Genomic DNA, 18808 nt, shown 5'->3' on the forward strand with positions numbered 1-18808 from the left:
TTGCCCAGTGGGCCACCGCATGGCAGGACAGAATAGCAGTCACACCTGGTCTCTAGGGCCTATACCACTTCCTGCTTCTCATACCCCTGGCTTCTTTCTGTACTTCTTTGTCCTTCCCAGCCTTCCCTGGCCAGTCAAGGGCTCTCCATTTGGACTCCCTTCTGTCCCTGCAGACACTATGCCCCATCCCATTCCTGGCCTAGCCCAGCAAGGCTGACACAGACAATCCAGACAAAGTTGAAATCATCATTTTCCTCTATTATTTTTCTAAATTGCCTTTTTCCTCCCCATGACTAGGCAGTATTTTCTCACAGCTGGGGATGAACAAATTCAAAAAGATGTTCTCAAATACATAGGTTTCCAAGAGAGAGGCCACTAAGTCTTGAAAATATAAAATGAGCATTTTTGAGTGATTGCACAGCTCATGAAAATGTCTCTGGTTAGAAGCTCATCAGCAGTGATTCACTCTGGGCAAGGGGTCCCCTGTGGAGACGTTAGTTGCTCACATTAGGGCGTTGAGGCCTATTTTTCCAGCTGAGATAGAATAAATGGCTAGGATGCATTAACCAATGGAGGTCACGAGGGTCCCATCCGATGATGTGAAGAATATTTCTTTAAAGATGCTCTGGTGGTTAGAAAGACTTAGTGGAACTTGAAGACTGTGGTATTTCTCCTTCCCCTGAAGGATAAAGTGTCCTTTTGTTCTATAAGCATTAACTTTTGGAAGGAAAGCCTCAAGGTCAAAACTGTATCTATTATAATAGCAAGAAAATGTCCCTGGTGAGGAGGAAAATACAGTTTATTACAGTTCAACAATGTGTGTCTTAAAACTTAGGACATCTTATTTTTTTCCAAGATGAAAACATATTAAATGAGATACACAATATGTCTTAGGTTTCTTGGACTGCCATAATAAAATACTATCGGCTATATGCCTTATAAACAGCAGAAGTTATTGTTATTTTTTACATTCCTAAAGGCGGGGAAGTCCAAGTTCAAGTCACTGGCAGATGCAGGCACCATGAGACCTCATTTCCTGTCCTCTACCTGGTCTTCTCTTGGTAGCTCTGCATGATGGGATGGGAACACTTCTGTATCTCTTTCATAAGGGCCCTAATTTCAGTAGTGAGGCTCTGGCTCCATGCATGAATCACCACTCCATAGCCCCAGCTCCTAATGCCATCACCTTGGGGTTAGGATTTCACCACAGAGATTTCAGGAAGATGCAGATGTTTAGACTATAGCACGGTGCTTGAACACATAAGATAATCAACCCAAAAATTGTGTGTGTGTGTGTATGTGTGTGTGTGTGTATGTGTGTGTGTGTGTATGTGTGTGTGTATACTGGAGTACTGGAGCTTAAACTCAGGGCCTTACATTCTTTCTGGGCTGTTTAACTCCAGGCTGGTATGCTACCAGACATACCACCTTTTCCTTAACAATAATTCTTTTTTTAAAAATTAAATTTTTAAATCAATTCTATAAAGATTATCTACAGAGGGGTTGCCATTTCTTTCACAACTCAGGTAATAAGTACATTTTTTCTTGGAAAATGTCACCCCTTCCTTCCCTTTCTCCCAGTTCTTCCCTCCCGTCCCCACCCACAAGTTTTTTAGTTCATTTTCAAGACAGTGTCTAGTGATTACCACTGCTGAATATCTATTTCTATATCTCCTACCTCCCCCACAAGAATGATATACAAACAAACAAGACAAAAAGAAAAGGGAAAGAACCCTCTTGTTCCCATTTCCTAGAGTTCATTTTGATAAATATTATTTTATATAATCAGAGGCCCAGAGGCCTTTATGTTCCTGCTCTAAGAGTATCCACCTTTGACCTCACTGTGGGTGAATTCATAGAGTCTCAACGTGTAATTCTTAATTTTACAACTACAGCTATATTTTAGGTACTTTTAAGTTCAGCTATTTAAAAAAATCCAAGTATAAATAAATATATATGTATATATATGTACATATACGCATATATAATATACACATCTATATATAATCCAAGCATTGTACTTAAGAACATGTATGTATATATACAGATATATGTATATATACATGTATATACACATATACATATATACACATATGTACATTTATACATACATATACATATATATATATATATATATATATATATATATTCCAAGCATTGTACTTCAGAACTTGGAAATTTACTTTCCTATCCATGTCTAGACCAACTGGGGAATTTTTATGCTTCTCTAACAGCCAACACCGAAACTCTCAAACTTCCAATGGCAGTTTCCAGGGCCTCAAGTTTCAGGTCAGTGTTGACATTGTGTTGACCATAGCTCAGATGACTTGTGGGAAACTCTCAAAGTCACAGGTGTGTACCAGGGCACGGGAAGGGGAGGGTGTCTCTAGGTGTCTTATAGAAGAGAATGTTTGTCATTATTTGTAAAACAGGAAATATCAGGAAAAGGAAACCGCTTTCACAAGAGTCAAATCTTCTCTTTTTATTGCCTTCAAAAGACATCCTCCAAGGCCACTCTCTCCATTCCCAAGCCTCATACTGCTTTCCTAAGAGTGAAGGACCCCAGCATGTCCTCTACTTTATATTACCAATCCTGGAAAGTGCGATGATTATCTGACACTGAAATCACTATTTAGAGAAATTTAACATTGCCTAATATTGCACAGCCAAGAGAAAAGTGCCTAGGTTCAAATCAGAGACCACATGTTCTCAAGCTACTATCTGTTTCTTTTAGTGGTGATTCCTCAGGGTCTAAAGCAAAATAATATTTCTTTTATAAATGCCACTAATGAAGTTAGTGGATAATTCCCTCTCTCTTTCACTTTCACATTTTCCTACTTTCCAGATTTCTGTATGCTCATAAGCTCTTTCCATCCAGCCTCCCATTCACTTTTGCTCAACCTTTAGTCTTTCCTTTTCCTCATTTAGTACATGATTCAGCTCTGGATTACCCTTCTACCAAGGTGCACGACTTTCTTGCATCCCTGCCCTTTGATTCCAGCCACCTGCTGAAACCTAAGGTTGGATTTATCCTACCTTCCTGACTCTCATAGACTGGCTAACAACCTCACTACCTTTCCTGGCCAGTTTTCTCTCCATGACCTAGTAACTACTTTCAAATACTCTCTCCTCTCCTCAAACTTTCCTTTCCTTATCTGTCCACTTACCCTCAGAAAATATCTCATCCTCTTTTCTAAGAAATGGAATCTGCCAGCTGGAACTTCCTATACCTCTGTCATCGAAGGAACTTGCCCACTAGCTCTGCCTCTTGTACTCTCATACAGCTCGGTCATTATCTGTGCTAAGCTTAAAATGCTTCATGTTTTCCTTTTTTTTTGAGAGAGCCTTATTTAATTACTTTTAGACAGAAGTGTATATATTATCACCACACTTGTTTATTTATTTGGTTACTGTCATAATCCTGTGGACAGAGCCACTGTGGTCTTATTCATGGAGTGTAATTTTGGGGGAGGAAGAGTGCACCAGTTCTAAGGCTTTAACTCAAGGCAATGACATTGGCCCTGAGCATTTTTTGCTCAAGATTAACACCACTTTACCACTTGATCTACAGCTCCATTTCTGGCTTTTTGGTGGTCAATTGGGGATAAGAGTCTCATCAACCTTCCTGTCTTGGCTGACTTTGAACTAAATTCCTTAGATCTCAGCCTCGTGGGGAGCTAGGATTACAAGCATGAGTAACCAGCTTCTGCCTTTCATGAAGTATATTTTTATTGCTGTTATTCCTAGTAAAAAAGTAGTACAAATTCTGGATCACTGAAACCCTTTGGGCTTCTTAGAAATCTTCACATTTAAAAGACAATAAAAAGTTATCTGCATACAATTAAGGAACTGAATTTTTTAAAAAATTTGAATGCAATACTGAAGAACTTCATGATATCACTACCCCTTCCAATGATATAATACCAGCTAACATGTTTTTTTTAAGTTAGGAAAGTAGGATTTACCTGAGGCAAACATATAAGAGGCTTGCTTTAGTCATTTTCCCCCTAAATCATGATAGAACTTACTTAGAGAGACAGACCTGGATTTCAATTCCAGCACTACTTCCTTTTGCCTGGACAAGTATGCCAGCTAGTCAAGGGTACCCAGGCTCAGTTCCCTCATCTACAGAATGTGGTTACTAATATCTAGCTAGCAGAGGATTAAACAAATCAAGTTATTCATAGTATTTAAGAAATATTAGGAGCTCAGTAATCGACAGGTATTGTTACTATCATTTTTTTAATATTCATGTCATGGACTTGGATTTATATTGATCATGTCTCCAAAGAACACATGTATACTTCTTAAAAGATCTTGTCTGAAAACTTCTGCCTCCAGCCATGAGGAAGTACCAGGGACAGAGTTTATCTCTCCAACTCAACAACAAAATACACAAAGAAAAAAACGGTTTTTAGACATTGGACACAGGAAGTGGGGAAATTATTGCTGAACAGAAGGAAAACAAAATGACGTCTCAGATTGTTCATGGCCACTATTCTATGATTTAAATCAGACAGAGCTTGAGATCCATCTGAGTTCAGGCCAGGGAAGCTGCAGGACCAAGCACAGAATCAGGAGCCAATTAGAGATCTAGCTCCAGAGATCTTGAGAGCCTTCCTGGGAGCCCATCTCCTGAGTTTTATCAGTACCTAACCTGTTCTGGAGATCACAAAGGGGTGGGAATTGATCACATTCTGAACAGCACAAAAGGAGAAACCTTGCAATATTCTGGGAAAAGTATTTTACTTAACCAACAAGACTAAATTATGTCTACTGTAAACACTGTTTCATACCCATTTACCCCAGCTTAATAGGAAGACTTGAGGGAAGTGACTACCTCACTGATCACACCTCAAAAATATTTAAAGGAATCAAAGACCTTCAGCTTCTGACTACCAGAAATTCAGTGTTTGGTAACTGATAAAAATATGTATTAAAATATGTATTATATAAAATATGTATATAAAAATATGTATTAGTCATGCATCTCTTTTCAGCCTTTTAGATAATATCAGGTATAGTTAAAATTATTAAACATACAAAGAGACTGAAAAATAAAACCCAGAGTCAGAGAGAAGTCAATCAAGAGAAGGAGCTTCAGAAATGTCACAGATAATAGAATTAGGTAAGCATATAGATGCAGCATGCTTGCCATATGTACAAGAACATACATGAGAGCATAACGTGATAAGAAAGGACAATGAGATGTTTTTGTAAAGAATTAATCTGGAAAGATAATGCTCATTTATGAGAAAAAGAATGTAACATGGATGTCAGATAAGGAGGCCAGCAATTTTGGTTACCTTCTAACTAACTAACATCAAGGCTATACTTTGGAGTTGTCTAAGGACCAGCTGTAAATGTAACTTTTCCAAGCCATATACATCCTATATTATTGTAAGTATAAATCAATCAAATAGTATGTTTACTCAATTTTATATTTTCAAGCTGTTTAAGTATAGCTGTTTAAGTGCATAATGTGCTATGTTTACAATTCATGAACATGGTATTCACACATAGTAAAGGACGAGGTTATTGGATAATAAAAGGAAATGTGATGCAGAAAAGATGTCAATGTATATTTAATACTTACAAATAAAAGGTTTTTACACTCACACAACTACCCAACATGCACTAATGTACATGCATGTACACACACATACAGGCACATTTATACCTGGATATGAGCACTCAAATTTATGTTAATATCGAAATTTAACTATTTAACTTTACTTCTATTCCCTGATGAATTAGCGAGGCTGCAATTTTCGAATGTATACATAAGTATTTCCCTCAGCTCCCAGAGCCATTATCCAAACCAAATCTTCTCTAAGATGTTCTGTTTATAATGTATATACTGAATACAATATGTAAATATCCATGTATAAATATGCATGCAATTATTTTAAAATACTTTCTCTAGATAAAGTCTAATGGATCAAAAATGACTAGCATAGTTCAAAATGCTAATAAGCACTGTATATATGAAAGCATGACAGAAAAAATAAAGATTAAGTTACACATAGCACTACAAATAGAAAAGTGTACCAATTGATAATTCAGAAGAAGTAAATCTAATACCCAGCAAGTGAAGTTATCTTTTTCATTGCATGGATGAGAAAAATTACCGTATTATGCTAAGTATTTAATGAGGAATTTCACTTAATAACATCTCCATCCAACAAAAATATAGGCTTTTTTTCAGTTGTGGAGAGTGGAGAACAATTCTTGATCTGCCTTCAGTGAGTCTAATTACCTTGTATCAACAGAAGCAAGTGTGCTTGAAGGAACAATTCTTCACAAATTATCTTATCTCATGTAATAGTATAGACACACATGCCATAAGAATACTACTAGAATGACAGTTACAAGAGTCACCGGCACCTAGGGTACAAGTTACATCATCCCAAACACCTATAGCAATTTCCATACATACTAGATACTCAATATTACAATCATTTAAGGAGATATCCAGGCTGTTTACCTCAACTATCCCTTGTGAGACCTGCAGCAGACTTCCACATGAACATCCTACTTCCTGTTTTATGGCTCTTCAAGAGATTCCATACAAGCCAGTCAGAGGACTTCAAACAACAACCACAACATGACTAAGAGGTTACCTGCCTAACAACTTTTATTAAGTATCACTTCAAATGAAATCTATTGTAATTTTTATCTTGGAAAATATCATCTGACCTTAAACACTTCTGGACTCATGTTATGCATCAAATTGCCACCTTGTCTCCAGCCCAGACACCGCCTCCCTGACAACTTACACTCACCTTTCATGCTCTCGAAAGATCCAGGCTCCTGTCTCCTCTGGCCTTTGTTCAGTGTATTTTCTTCCTTTAGATAGTTTCCATCCTTTCACATTCCCATTTTCTTCCATTTCTTCTCTCTGGCTACCTGGATGACTCTAATATAATCTTTAGGGCTAAACCTAACTATCACCTCTTAAGAGAATCTTCTCTCAGCCAACCATCTCCATAGCTCCTGCCAAAGGCAGATTCTCTGTCTCTCTGTATAATATCCACAAATACAAATCACAGCGGTGATTCTGATTGATCATCTGTGGTGATTAATTATTTGCAGAATTATTTAGATAAACTCTACATCTGTAGAAATACCAAAGTTCTTTAAAATATTATCTGTTGTCATGTAAATTTTTGTTTCTCTGATTCATTATGTAATATTGTATACTTTTTTGAACTTCTAGTAATATCATGTAAATAAATAAATAGAACAATATATGGCTCTAATGTCTTGGGTAGAAAAATCTAAGTAATTGTGCAAAGTGTAACACAGCTGTCAAAAGATACATGGTATCAAGTACCTAAACTGTGATATTTAAGTCAAAGGCCTATTTGTTTTCTGACACCAGATAATAAGAAATCTTTCAGAGAGATAGGAAATGAAACCAAGGGATGTCTGGGCATCATCTTTGAGAAAGCCTCATCTCTGTGCACCAGGATCACTGCCTGCCTTAATCACACCTGGGTCAGAAAACATTATCCTCAATATCTGGAGGGACTCAAGTTCCACTTTAAAAGCGAACATATGGGCTGGCTTGCTGACAGCTTGCTGACAAGCCAGTGCTTCTTCAAGTATGTGTGTACTGATGAGATGGTTCCAGCAGGACTCACAGGCTCCATTAGTTATCTCTGACCACTGCTCTTGTGTCAGACCTTGGAGCCCAGCAATGCATGGGAGTCTACTAGAGGATCACAAGAGAAGTAGATAAAGGAGGGATTTGGGGACACGACTGGAAATCAGGCTGACACCTGGCTGAAGAGTCAAAGGTCCTTCCTATTTTCACAGCAGGACTAGGGCTGAGGCAGACGGGTCCCCAAGGTGCCCAACTTTGTCTGTGTATTGTAGATGGCAAGGCCACATCCTGTCTTCCCTTCCTTTCTGAGTTCAGGTCACTGAAATGGACTGCTCACCATCTTTCCTTCTAAGAGCTTTTTTAGATTCCTCACATCCAAAGGAAATCAGCTTTCTTCCCTTCACTTCTTTTCTTCCTGCCTTCCCCACCTTTCATGAAATGACCCCACCATTTTCTCAGTTTCCAAGGCTAGACTTCCAGGAGTCCTGGTAATTCTTCACCCTCCTTCACATGCCTGCTGTTTCTACAAAGATGTGTCTCTAGAGTGGCTTCACATGGCTCCATCTCCACTGCTAGACTGTGACTGGAGTTACTGCCAACACTATCTCTCATCTGGGTAAATGCCCACAGTCTACTATGTGAAATTCTTGTTGCCAATTTTCCACATTGCCACTCTGAGAGCTCATAGAAGTCCTCCACAGAAAGACAAGGCTAGTCCTCCTCCTACTCTCCTTCCTATTCTGCAGAGACATTCTGTAGCATCCTTTTCTATTAGTAAGATATCCACTGACCGGGTTGATACGCATTTGCTTATTTTCTCTTCCCTGTTTCTCCCACTAGACTCAACACCATAACAGGGGATTCAATGCTTTGTATTCCTAGTATTCAGTACAACATCTGGCTCAGTAAATCCCAGTTAAAAGGGTGATGCTTGAGGAGATGAAAGGATTTAACAAGTGCCTCTTCATATCTGGGCACATTAAAGAGGATAAAGGTGCTCCTTGGAGGATTAACAACCCAAGAAGGAAACTTAAAAAAATATTCAGAGGAAGCAGAGAAGAATAAAAATGAGTAAATAACACCATAGAGGGAAATAGGGTATACCCCACCTGGCCCTCCCATGAGTGAACTGAAATTCTCAGAGCAGCAGGAAGCCACTGGCAGGATGACCCCAGAGTTTCTAAAGACTAGACAGCAAGTGCAAAGTAGAGCTTTGAATTATTAATCCCTGGTGGGAATGTGGCATTCCCTTGCATATATCCCTTCCACTGGACATGACAAGAAGGCATTCTGAGTTTTAGCAAAAAGCATTTGAAGTATGACAATATGGCACACTATGAAACATGGCACATATGACACACATATGACACATATGCCAATATGGCACACTATGAAACATGGAGTCAAAGATGAATGTCACCTCCAGTTAGTAGTAGATTTATAGTGTACTTACAATACTACACATGGGTTATAACAAAAAGACAAGTGGATGACTCCTGTAATCCTAGTTATTTAGGAGGCTGAGATAGTTTAAAGCCAGCCTTGGCAGGAGAGTGGACGAGACTTTGATTTCCAATCACCAAAAAGCCAGGAGTAGAACTGTGGCTCAAATGGCTGATGCCAGCCTTGAATGGAAAAGCTAAGAGACAATGCTCAGGCCCTGAGTTTATGCCCCACTATCAGCATAAAAAAATATATATATATGGTAAAATATTTTAATTACTTATATATGTATGCATATGTATATATACAGGAAAACTGAGAAAAAAGTTTCAAGGTTTCAGCACCACAAAAGATTTACTTTAAACTTGAAAATAGGGTGTGCCTACAGGTTGACTCATTGCAACAATGAGTCAATGAGATGTACAAGATGCTATGTCAAAAAACGAACTTTAGCCAGGCGCTGGTGGTTCATGCCTGTAATCCTAGCTACTCAGGAGGCTGAAATATGAGGATCTCAGTTCAAAGCCAGCCAGGCAGGAAAGTTCATGAAACTCTTATCTCCAATAAACCATCAGAAAACTGGAAGTGACGCTGTAGCTCAAGTCGTAGAGCGCTTGCCTTGAGCTAAAGAGCTGAGGGACAGCGTCCAGGCCCAGAGTTCAAACCCCACGACCAACGACAACAATAACAACAACAACAAAAATGAACTTTACAATTTAGGAGGGGAGGGGGAAGAGGGGAGTGTACTTGTGGAGATGAGGCAACAATGCTTGATAAGAAATGTACTTATTACCTTGCTCATATAATTGTAACCCCTCTGTACAGTATTTTCACAATAAAAAAGAAAAAGAACATAGGGTGTGCCAACATTCCACACAACACAAAATCATAAACAAGATCATATAGCAAAGACAAATGGATGATGGTAATGGAAATCCACAGAAGACAGGTACTATCTACTGTGGCTAGCTGCATCTTGGTGTCATGTGAATTGCTAATGGACAGTTTTTAAAGAAAAATTAAGTCTAGAAATCCTACACACTAGTTCCTACTTTTTGAAAATTGTACACTGCACATTAACACAGTAAAGGCTTTGAGAAAACTCACAAAGTAATTTACTTTTATTTAAATCCATTTGTCATGGCTTTAGGCCACTTAAATATTTTACAGAATATTCACCTTATTTAACAATAATAGTGGAACAGAGATTTCACAGACCAACAGAGAAAATATAAATATGTAACAATGCACAAAATATTAATAGTAAAACAATTAACATCAAAGGAAAAAAATCACAAAACTAAAACAAAGTATGGGGCTAACACAAACATTAAACAAGACTAGGTAGAGATAAGTACTGATAAAGTATGACTTTAAAGTATAAAATGTAGGCCTCAAGTAAAAAAGTGCAATGGTATATTCTGCACAAAAGAAAGTGCATTCAATGTAGTGAGTCAAGCATCAAGCAGGTAAGTAGAAGTTCATGGGAGTGGGGATGAAGTCATGATAATGAAAGGGAGGAAGATGCAGGAAGAGCATTTGTGGAAGCACAGGAAAACCATCAGGAAGTATGGCATGACATTAACAAGTGATACGATTTCCTGGGAAATCGTTTTGATAAAATCAGAGGATATGAAAAATTTACAACTTGCTTCGCTGATAATTTTAATCTCTCAACAAACTGAAGAAATAGTGAGAAATGAGATTTACTGTCAGTTTAATTTTAACAAATATAGGAAGAGTGCTTGGTCACTTAGAAATATCAGAAACTTTGGGAGAAAGCCAAGTGCTCATAAAATCCAGCCTCTCCATAATCCTGTCAGAGATGTTTTAGAGAGGATTTCTTGGAGGAAATGTTCCACTAAATAATCTTTAAGTCCCTCCTGAAATATTAGAGACTGCCTGTAACATTCTTCAGCCACACTGAAGAACTACAGAAGAGGCCAGCCTGAACACTGAGGGAAGAACAGATTCCTATACCTCTGTGGCTAGGTTGAAAAGAAAGTGCCTATCAGGTTCAGTAAAAAGAGATGGCACTTTCTACAAATATGTTGTAGAACTACAAGAGCCAAATAAGGTAGTACTGGAGCCAAAAAAAAAAAAGATCAATAGTACAGATGACATGTTTCAGAAAGAAGCAAAAAATGTTCAAGAACGTAATTTCTCATAAGAGAAGGCAAAGCCAATGAAGGTAGGGAAAATCAAAAATACATTTCAAGTTTTAAAGTAGGCAAACCATCTGTATTCATAAATGTAATTAAAGAACACATTTAAGGACAAAAATATTTGAAAAGAAATAACACTACAGAGGCAAAAAAAAAACAGACCAGATAAATATTTTTTTGGTAATAAGAAATTAAGGATTACAATGTATAACACATTACCAAATACATGTCCTTTCAAAATAAATTACCTAGAATTCTTTCTGATGAATGAAGACAGGATGAGAAAAAAAAATCTACTTACCAATAGGAAATATGAAGAGGAAATAAAATGGAAGCAAGAAAGGAATGAAGTATATTAATCTGTCACTGCAACATTAAGCCAGAGAAAAGCAACTGAAAAGGAGAAAATAATGATGTGGGCTCAGGGTTTGAGAGATTTTTGTCCATGGTCACTTGGCCCTATCACTTTGGGCCTGTGACAAGGGAACAGATCAGGCTGGGAGCACATGTAGAACACAGCTATTTATCTAGAGGCAGTAAGGAAGTAAAGAGAGAGGAAGAGGCTGGGCCAGGGCCTCCATACCCTTTAAGGGCTAACTTCAATGATCTAACTTCCTCTGCTAGGCCCCACCTCCTAAGGTCTACTATTTCCAATAGTGCCACCACACACTGAACCAAATTTAGCCAGGAGGTCTCAAATCATAAAAGAATAAAAGATCTTATTCAAGACAAAGTAATACAAGGTCATCTTGGACTATCAAGTTTAGAACTATTAAGTACATTTGGTTTGGGGGGAAATTAATTGCCTTGTATATAGAAAGAAAAATTTTAACTGTTTCTACTTTTGATCTGATAGTTCTCCATGTACGAATATATACAAAGGAAAAAATCCCAAGTGCTAAAAGTCTTATGCTTAAACATTTTCACAGTGATATTATTTATTTGGAAAAAGAAAGAGCTACCATTTAGTGAATGTTTACATCAGAGATGTGGGTTTTGTGAATTTTTTTGTAAGTTATCCCATTTGAGTATCACATCAGTTCCATAAAAAATATAATCACTATGTCAAAGAAAAGGTAAAATGCTTTTATATGCTGAGAGAAATGGAGTTCTCTAAGAAACATGATATATACACATATTTTTACTCATCCATTCAATAGAATGATAATGTACTGTTTGTAAAGAAATGGAAAATCCTAGAAAAAATTATGTTAAGTGAAGTTAAGTCAGGCCCAGAGAGGATACCGGTTTTCCCTTATATATAAAAGCTAGATTCAGTGTATAAACTTATAAGCAAATACGTTGGGTGGTATGCCAGTGTATACAAATTATTATCTGAAATAGAGTCAATTCAAGGAAAAGCAAAGTCAAAGTTCAGCAAAATAGAACACAAGATAGAATGGGGTGAGGTAGGGTCAAGAGAAAGGGGTAGACAAAGAAGGAGAAGAGAGAGAGAATGTAGTCAAGAATACAAGAAGACTGTAGGAGGGGTGGTTAGGGAAAGGAGTAACATTGAGCAAGATGCACAATATTCATAAACTGCTTTGTTAACTGACAACTCCTTTGGACAACTACTTAAATGATTATGGAAAATTAAGAAAGAGTAAAAATAGAGAAACTATAAATAAAAACATTCAGAATAGCTAAATAAACTGAATAATTTATCTGATGAATCATTTTAAATTTAAATACAAAAGTACAAATAGAAAAAGTTTAAGATAAGATGTTAATAAAAATGCAAAATAAAACATTTTTATTCATTATGATAGAAACATTTGTATGGAAAGAAAGAGTGCAAGAAAGTACATAAACACTAACCAAACACAACAAAACTGGACTAGCAGCCAGTTCAAACAGCATTTCTGGTTAAGTAGCCCTGAGAACAAAGCAAAGAGAAGTTTTGTTGTCAGTCAGGGACAAGGAGGAAGGGAGACCCAGAGAGACTCCAAAAAGCTCAAAAAAACAGTGTGGGTAATACAGAAGAGAGAAAATCTAATTCAGGGCAGGTACGGTAAATCTTCGATAACGAGGAGGGCTGTAATTCTTTTCATGGTAAGTTTCTGGGAAAATCATAAATTGGCCACAGTTAAAATGTCAGAAGACTCAAAATCATAAGAAAAATAATGAATTATTGAGGGTTTGGCTTACTGTAGAAGTCATACTTTACTTTCTGAGAGAAACGAGAGGTGAGACAAGAGTAATGTAATTTCTGATGTCTGAATATTTCAATTAGGTTTCTGATAAAAGTTGGAAGAATGCAAGTCTTTACTTTTGAGTATCAGAAGAAAATACCTATCCAAGATATGCTTTTGAGAATAGGGCCTATGTAATAACCACCTGTGTAACAGATAGAAAATGTCATTTATTAACATGTCCCCACAGACTAATCTTCAATTGTATACCTACTACAGCATTTTGAAAAATTGTGTACATATCCTAAGTATATGTTTTATAATTCAAACTTTATCTTTTGTTCTGTCCCTCATGTTCCCATCTCCTAGCTACCCTCATATCTTCTTGTCTTATTAAAATATTAAACAAATAAGCTAGGTCCATGAGTGGTATAATAGGAGGATCAAGATCCAAGACCCACCATGGAACAAAGCAAAAATCTTAGCTGAACACAAAAGAAAAAAGAACAGTGAGAGAATGCAGCTCAAGTAGTAGAGCACCTACATAGCTGACAAGCATTAAGCCCTGAATTTAAAATGTATATGTGTGTATGTATATGTATTTACATACACATAATGTATGCATGCACATAAATGTAATTTAATACAGCTAATTTAGACTTTTGGTGGGGTTTGAACTCAGGACCTTTTTGTTGATAGGCAAGTTTTCTACTTCTGAGCCATGCTACTAGCCCTAGAACTTCTTATCTGTCACTAATTATACTTGAACAGCATATGAACACACACACACACACACACACACACACACACACACGGGAGAAAGGAAGCAAAGGAAAGAAAGCATCAAGTACATAGGCTTATGGACAGAACTTAAGAGCATCCCCAAAACAACTGGCCTAGTACATACTATATATCTCATATAACATATTTTCCCAGGGCTATTGCAACAAGACTTTGATATACTTCACTGTCACTTCTCTACTGCAAGTCCTGGGAAAGCAAGGACCATTTCTGCTTGTTTACCAATTAAGCTTTGCTTTGGGTACCAACATGTAGATGTGATTGATCTCTTCAGACATAACCTGTCCCTCAGAACCCCAGTGATCAATCTGGAAATGACCACATAACTAGTCTGTGCTACTACCTGATCTACATTATTTTTTATTCTTATTATTAGGCCCTTTTCCAGTTTAGATATACATGCTTCTCGAGGACTTATAAATGTATATATTTTACTTTCCAAATCACTTTTTACAACCCATATGTAAACTCTTCAGTGAACACATGTTGAATGAAATGACCAGATCTTTAAACAACCTTTAATGTGGTGATATTTTCAAACATGTTATTTATTTATTTATTTATTTTTGGGTCCGGTTGTGGGCCTGGGTGCTGTCCCTCAGCTCTTCAGCTCAAGGCTAGAGCTCTACCACTTGAGCCACAGCGCCACTTCCGGCTTTTTTCATTTTGCTTATGTGGTGCTGAGGAATCAAACCCAGGGCCTCAGGCATGCAAGGCAAGCACTCTACCACTGAGCCACCTTCCCAACCCAAACATGTTATTTATTGATTGCATTGTATTACTATTCCAAAGAGTGGTGGACAGAAAATGTAGCGCTTCATGTCAATTGAGCTTTGTTTCTAGCTGTCACCTCAGTGCTGGACAAGTTACTTCAAATGTGGTTTTCTGTTTTTCTCCTTGAAATAAGGGAACATTAGCAAGAAACAATGACAAAATCATATATTTATCTATCTCAAACAAAAACAGAAATCAAATGGGGGAATGTTCAAGAATGAGTTCTACAAATGGAAGGTGCTAGCCACTCTTTACCAATATGGAAATGAACTGGTATCACAAGACTACGGAGGAGAGATGTTGTAGATTGCAGTAACCACCTCTTGACAATGGCTGACAGGCAGGAGAGCAAGGTGATAAGAACAAGAATCCTCAGAGCAGTCTGCTAAACATGCCCCAATCATAAATCAAGGAACATGTTCAACACCCACTGCTCAGAAAGATTACCAGGCACCTGTCACCCTCACCCTTTGGCCCTGCCACAAGTCTCTTTGAAACCAAGAGGAAGCTTACCAGACACAAGCTGCTGTCCAGGCAACCCCACGGGAACCATGCCCAAGTTGTTCATGGCTGTGGCCCAGGCTGTGGGATCTGTCACGGACATGTTGAGCTGGGTTGTGTCTATTGCTAGGCTCCCCAAACCATCAGCTGCTGTGGAGAAAGCGAACTTTGTCTTAGGGTCAATAGGCAAAAAGCTTTAAAGAAAATCTCATTTTTAGAGATACAAGGCTTCATTTTGCACATTCCCAAACGATTAAAAAGAATAAAGCAATACCATCTATAGCACTTTTTTTCCCTCCAGACATAAACATAAAGATTTTTCAAACACTTTCTGGGAGTTAACTTTATGACATGTATTGTATTATAATCAGTATTCCATTTAGGAGATATTCCTTAAAAAAAAGAAATAAGGAAACGCTTCCTTCTGTGGGTGAAATATCATTATTTCAGTGGTAAGATTGTGGGGCAAAGCAGCAGCACTGTCCTAGTAATAAGCAAGTCACCTGGCTAGTAGACTAAGGATAAATAAATGCATCTGTCTCCAGGTGTGATTCTGGATCAGGTGTGTCTTCTAATCTATCTACTATGAAAACTGATCAAAATACCCTGTACTCATAAAATGATATGTTGAATTACAATCCTTTTATACAACTATTTACACATAATAAAAATAATATAGAAAAGGAAAACAGTTGCCAACCCTCAGTACTGTCTATAATGTCATATCTTCCTTCCTTTGACAGCATTTTACTAAAGAAAAGTACCTTTTCCAATCCATTTCTTGTAGGCAATGGCTTTCATAAAATAAATACAAATTTAAAACAAGTGGTGCGGAGCTATTAAAAAAATAGTAGAATATGTTAGATTTGAGTTAATGCTATATGGTTTTCATTAACTTCATGGCCTGGATGGTTTTCAGGGCCCCAGCCTCCAGTCCAATGTCTACTTTCATGGCTAAGCAAGCTTTCCCAACCAAAAGGCAAAAAGCCTTCTTCACGTGCTATGCTGTCCAGCATCAGTTACCTGCAGCCATCATCTGAGGAAGTTCCTGGGAGCACTGGGTGATACTCTCAACTCGTCCTGCATCTACCATTGAATTACAAGCATACTGGGAGGCAGGACCGTTTTGATGGCTGAATGCAGGGTCCCTTCTGAGATCATCAGATTCTGCAAAAGGGGAAGGAGAGTAGTGAGAAACCTAATAGTTTCAGACAGAACTTCACAGACCAAACTCTACGCAAACACAAACAACACAGAGCAACTTCCAGCAGTTGCAGGTAGAAATAAAGCTAGTTCCTGCCCGTCCTTCAGCAGTTGTCTTGTGGTTCAGTCAATTGCTTGGAACACCATGGGTCAACCTGTTCGTCCTCTCACCTAGCATCCGGCTGGCTGATAAACAGAACCATCTGTAAGTGCATACAAGCCCTGCCTCCTGAAGAAGGTCCATAGCCAGAGCTTATCAGCCCTGACACAGGTTTTTCCATACACTGTACATCAATAGAGAAGGCAGCCTAGGACCGAGGTGATTTTTCTGTAAGTTAAAAAATTAATTGATGTTGGTATTTTGGATGACTGTTGTCTGTGAAATGTATTCAGAGAGGAAAAATAGGAGGAAGAGGAAGATCCCTTTTATTGTGAGGCTGGCAAAGGTGGGAACTTGGAAGAAGAACACACTGTGTGTTAAAAGAAATCTAGAAGGCTGAGGTAGAAAAATCATTTGTCTTTTTAGTTGTATGGAATGCTAACTTTAGCCAATAGTTGGCTGACTTTTACTTAGAATCATAAAGCCTTCTTAAGCACACATACACATACATTCATAATCCATAGGTTCATGTTTTTACTATAGATTAAAGCCTTTTTAAATATGTAAATAACAATAAAATCCCTAGTACAGTTATAAAAGGCCTCTTTATATTGCACTGTAAAATAGTGTGCCTTCTCTCCACTCTTAAAAATGCAAACCCAGAACATTTATGTGTTCTGGGGTTTTTTTGTTGTTGGTTTTTTTGGGTTTTTTTTGGTCTGTTGTGGGACTTGAACTCAGGGCCTGGGTACTGTCCTTGGGCCTCTTTTTTACTTAAGACTAATGCTCTACCACTTGAGCTCCAGTGCCACTTCTGGTTTTTGAGTGATTAATTGAAGATAAGAGTCTCCTGCCCCGTCTGGCTTTGAACCATGATCCTCAGATCTCAGCCTCCTGAGCAGCTAGGATTATGGGTGTGAGCCACTGGCACCTGGAATGTGTTCCGATTTTTAAATGAACCTGCACTAGTTTACCATCTAGACAAGAGATCTGAAAAGTTTGTCCTTAAGGAGCGCTGATGTAAAGATATAAGGCTGAATTTAAACACTTGTCTTTATTTAAGTAGAAATATTTTTTTCAGAGCCCTGATGCTGCTAATGACATTTTTAGAATTAAATGTTTGTTCCTCAAGTGTTCCTTATATGAAGTTTGGCAGTATTAGTGTATGTTCTTGCATTTCTTTGATATTTAGATTGAAGAATAACAATCCCTTAAACACTGAAATGCTTTTGGCCAGTGGAGCAGAAGTTCCATTCAAATGGAAGCCTAGGTCTCAGGGATAGGTGAATAAGGAGCACAGGATTTCCATGGATTCAGCAGTTCACTGTCCTCCAACAAGAAGAAGGGTAACACAGTGATTTATTTTTCCCCATCATCTATCATCCAGCAGCGTGAATAAGTCCAATTTTGGAAGTAAACTGTCCTCAGAACACATACTTCACACCTGGCCGAGAAACTCTACTATCCAAATGAACTCAGTATGTGCTTATGTATTATGCTTCAATTACCTCAAGCAAGAAGAGAATCAGACAGAGATTCTTACCATAGAAAATAAATTCAATAGCATAAGAAAAACAGAGCTAACCTAAATGGCTGCCCTGTAGCTGTCCATTTACCAGCACTCTTTCTATGATTAAACCTCAAAGCACTTTTCTCTCTCCACTCCAACCATTGCAGAGCACCAAGGCATAGCCAGGCTAGCATGTGCTCATTCTTCTCTTAAATGGCCCCGAAGTAGAGCTGTCTTGGATCATTGCAAGGTCACTATTTGTCTTACTTATCTTCCAAATGAAGTGTAGTTGGCTGGCTTCCTTCTAGCTCAGATCTTTCCAAATGTGCATCAATCACATCTTTTTCCTTTCTTTCTTTTTTTCTGTCTAATGAGTTTGCAGATCTGGAACATTATGTCACAGAACATCCCTTAACTTTGTAGGCTTTATGACTTGTGCCTCTCCGGTCACATTTCACCTTGAATTTTTGCCACAGTATTTTAGGATGGTATTCACTTTCCTTGACTCTGTAACTGTCTGTTCCAGTGGTACTTATCAGTGGATTACAGTCATGCTACACAGGGACATCA

General features: G+C 37.9%; 1 protein-coding gene across 1 annotated transcript in view; it reads right to left on the minus strand.

The window, feature by feature from the left end:
• Positions 1 to 18808, minus strand: part of Enox1 (ecto-NOX disulfide-thiol exchanger 1) — a 279670-nt gene that overhangs the window by 185232 nt on the left and 75630 nt on the right. Inside the window, exons 2-3 of the mRNA XM_013027584.1 lie at positions 16449 to 16592; positions 15438 to 15575 (exon numbers count right to left, since the gene is read on the minus strand). Of these exons, the coding sequence (XP_012883038.1) occupies positions 15438 to 15575; positions 16449 to 16518 (208 nt within the window). The 5' untranslated portion in view covers positions 16519 to 16592. The remainder of the gene's footprint in view (positions 1 to 15437; positions 15576 to 16448; positions 16593 to 18808) is intronic.

This window comes from Dipodomys ordii, unplaced genomic scaffold (genome assembly GCF_000151885.1).
Source record: "Dipodomys ordii isolate 6190 unplaced genomic scaffold, Dord_2.0 Scaffold1, whole genome shotgun sequence".
Classification (NCBI taxonomy): Eukaryota; Metazoa; Chordata; class Mammalia; order Rodentia; family Heteromyidae; genus Dipodomys; species Dipodomys ordii.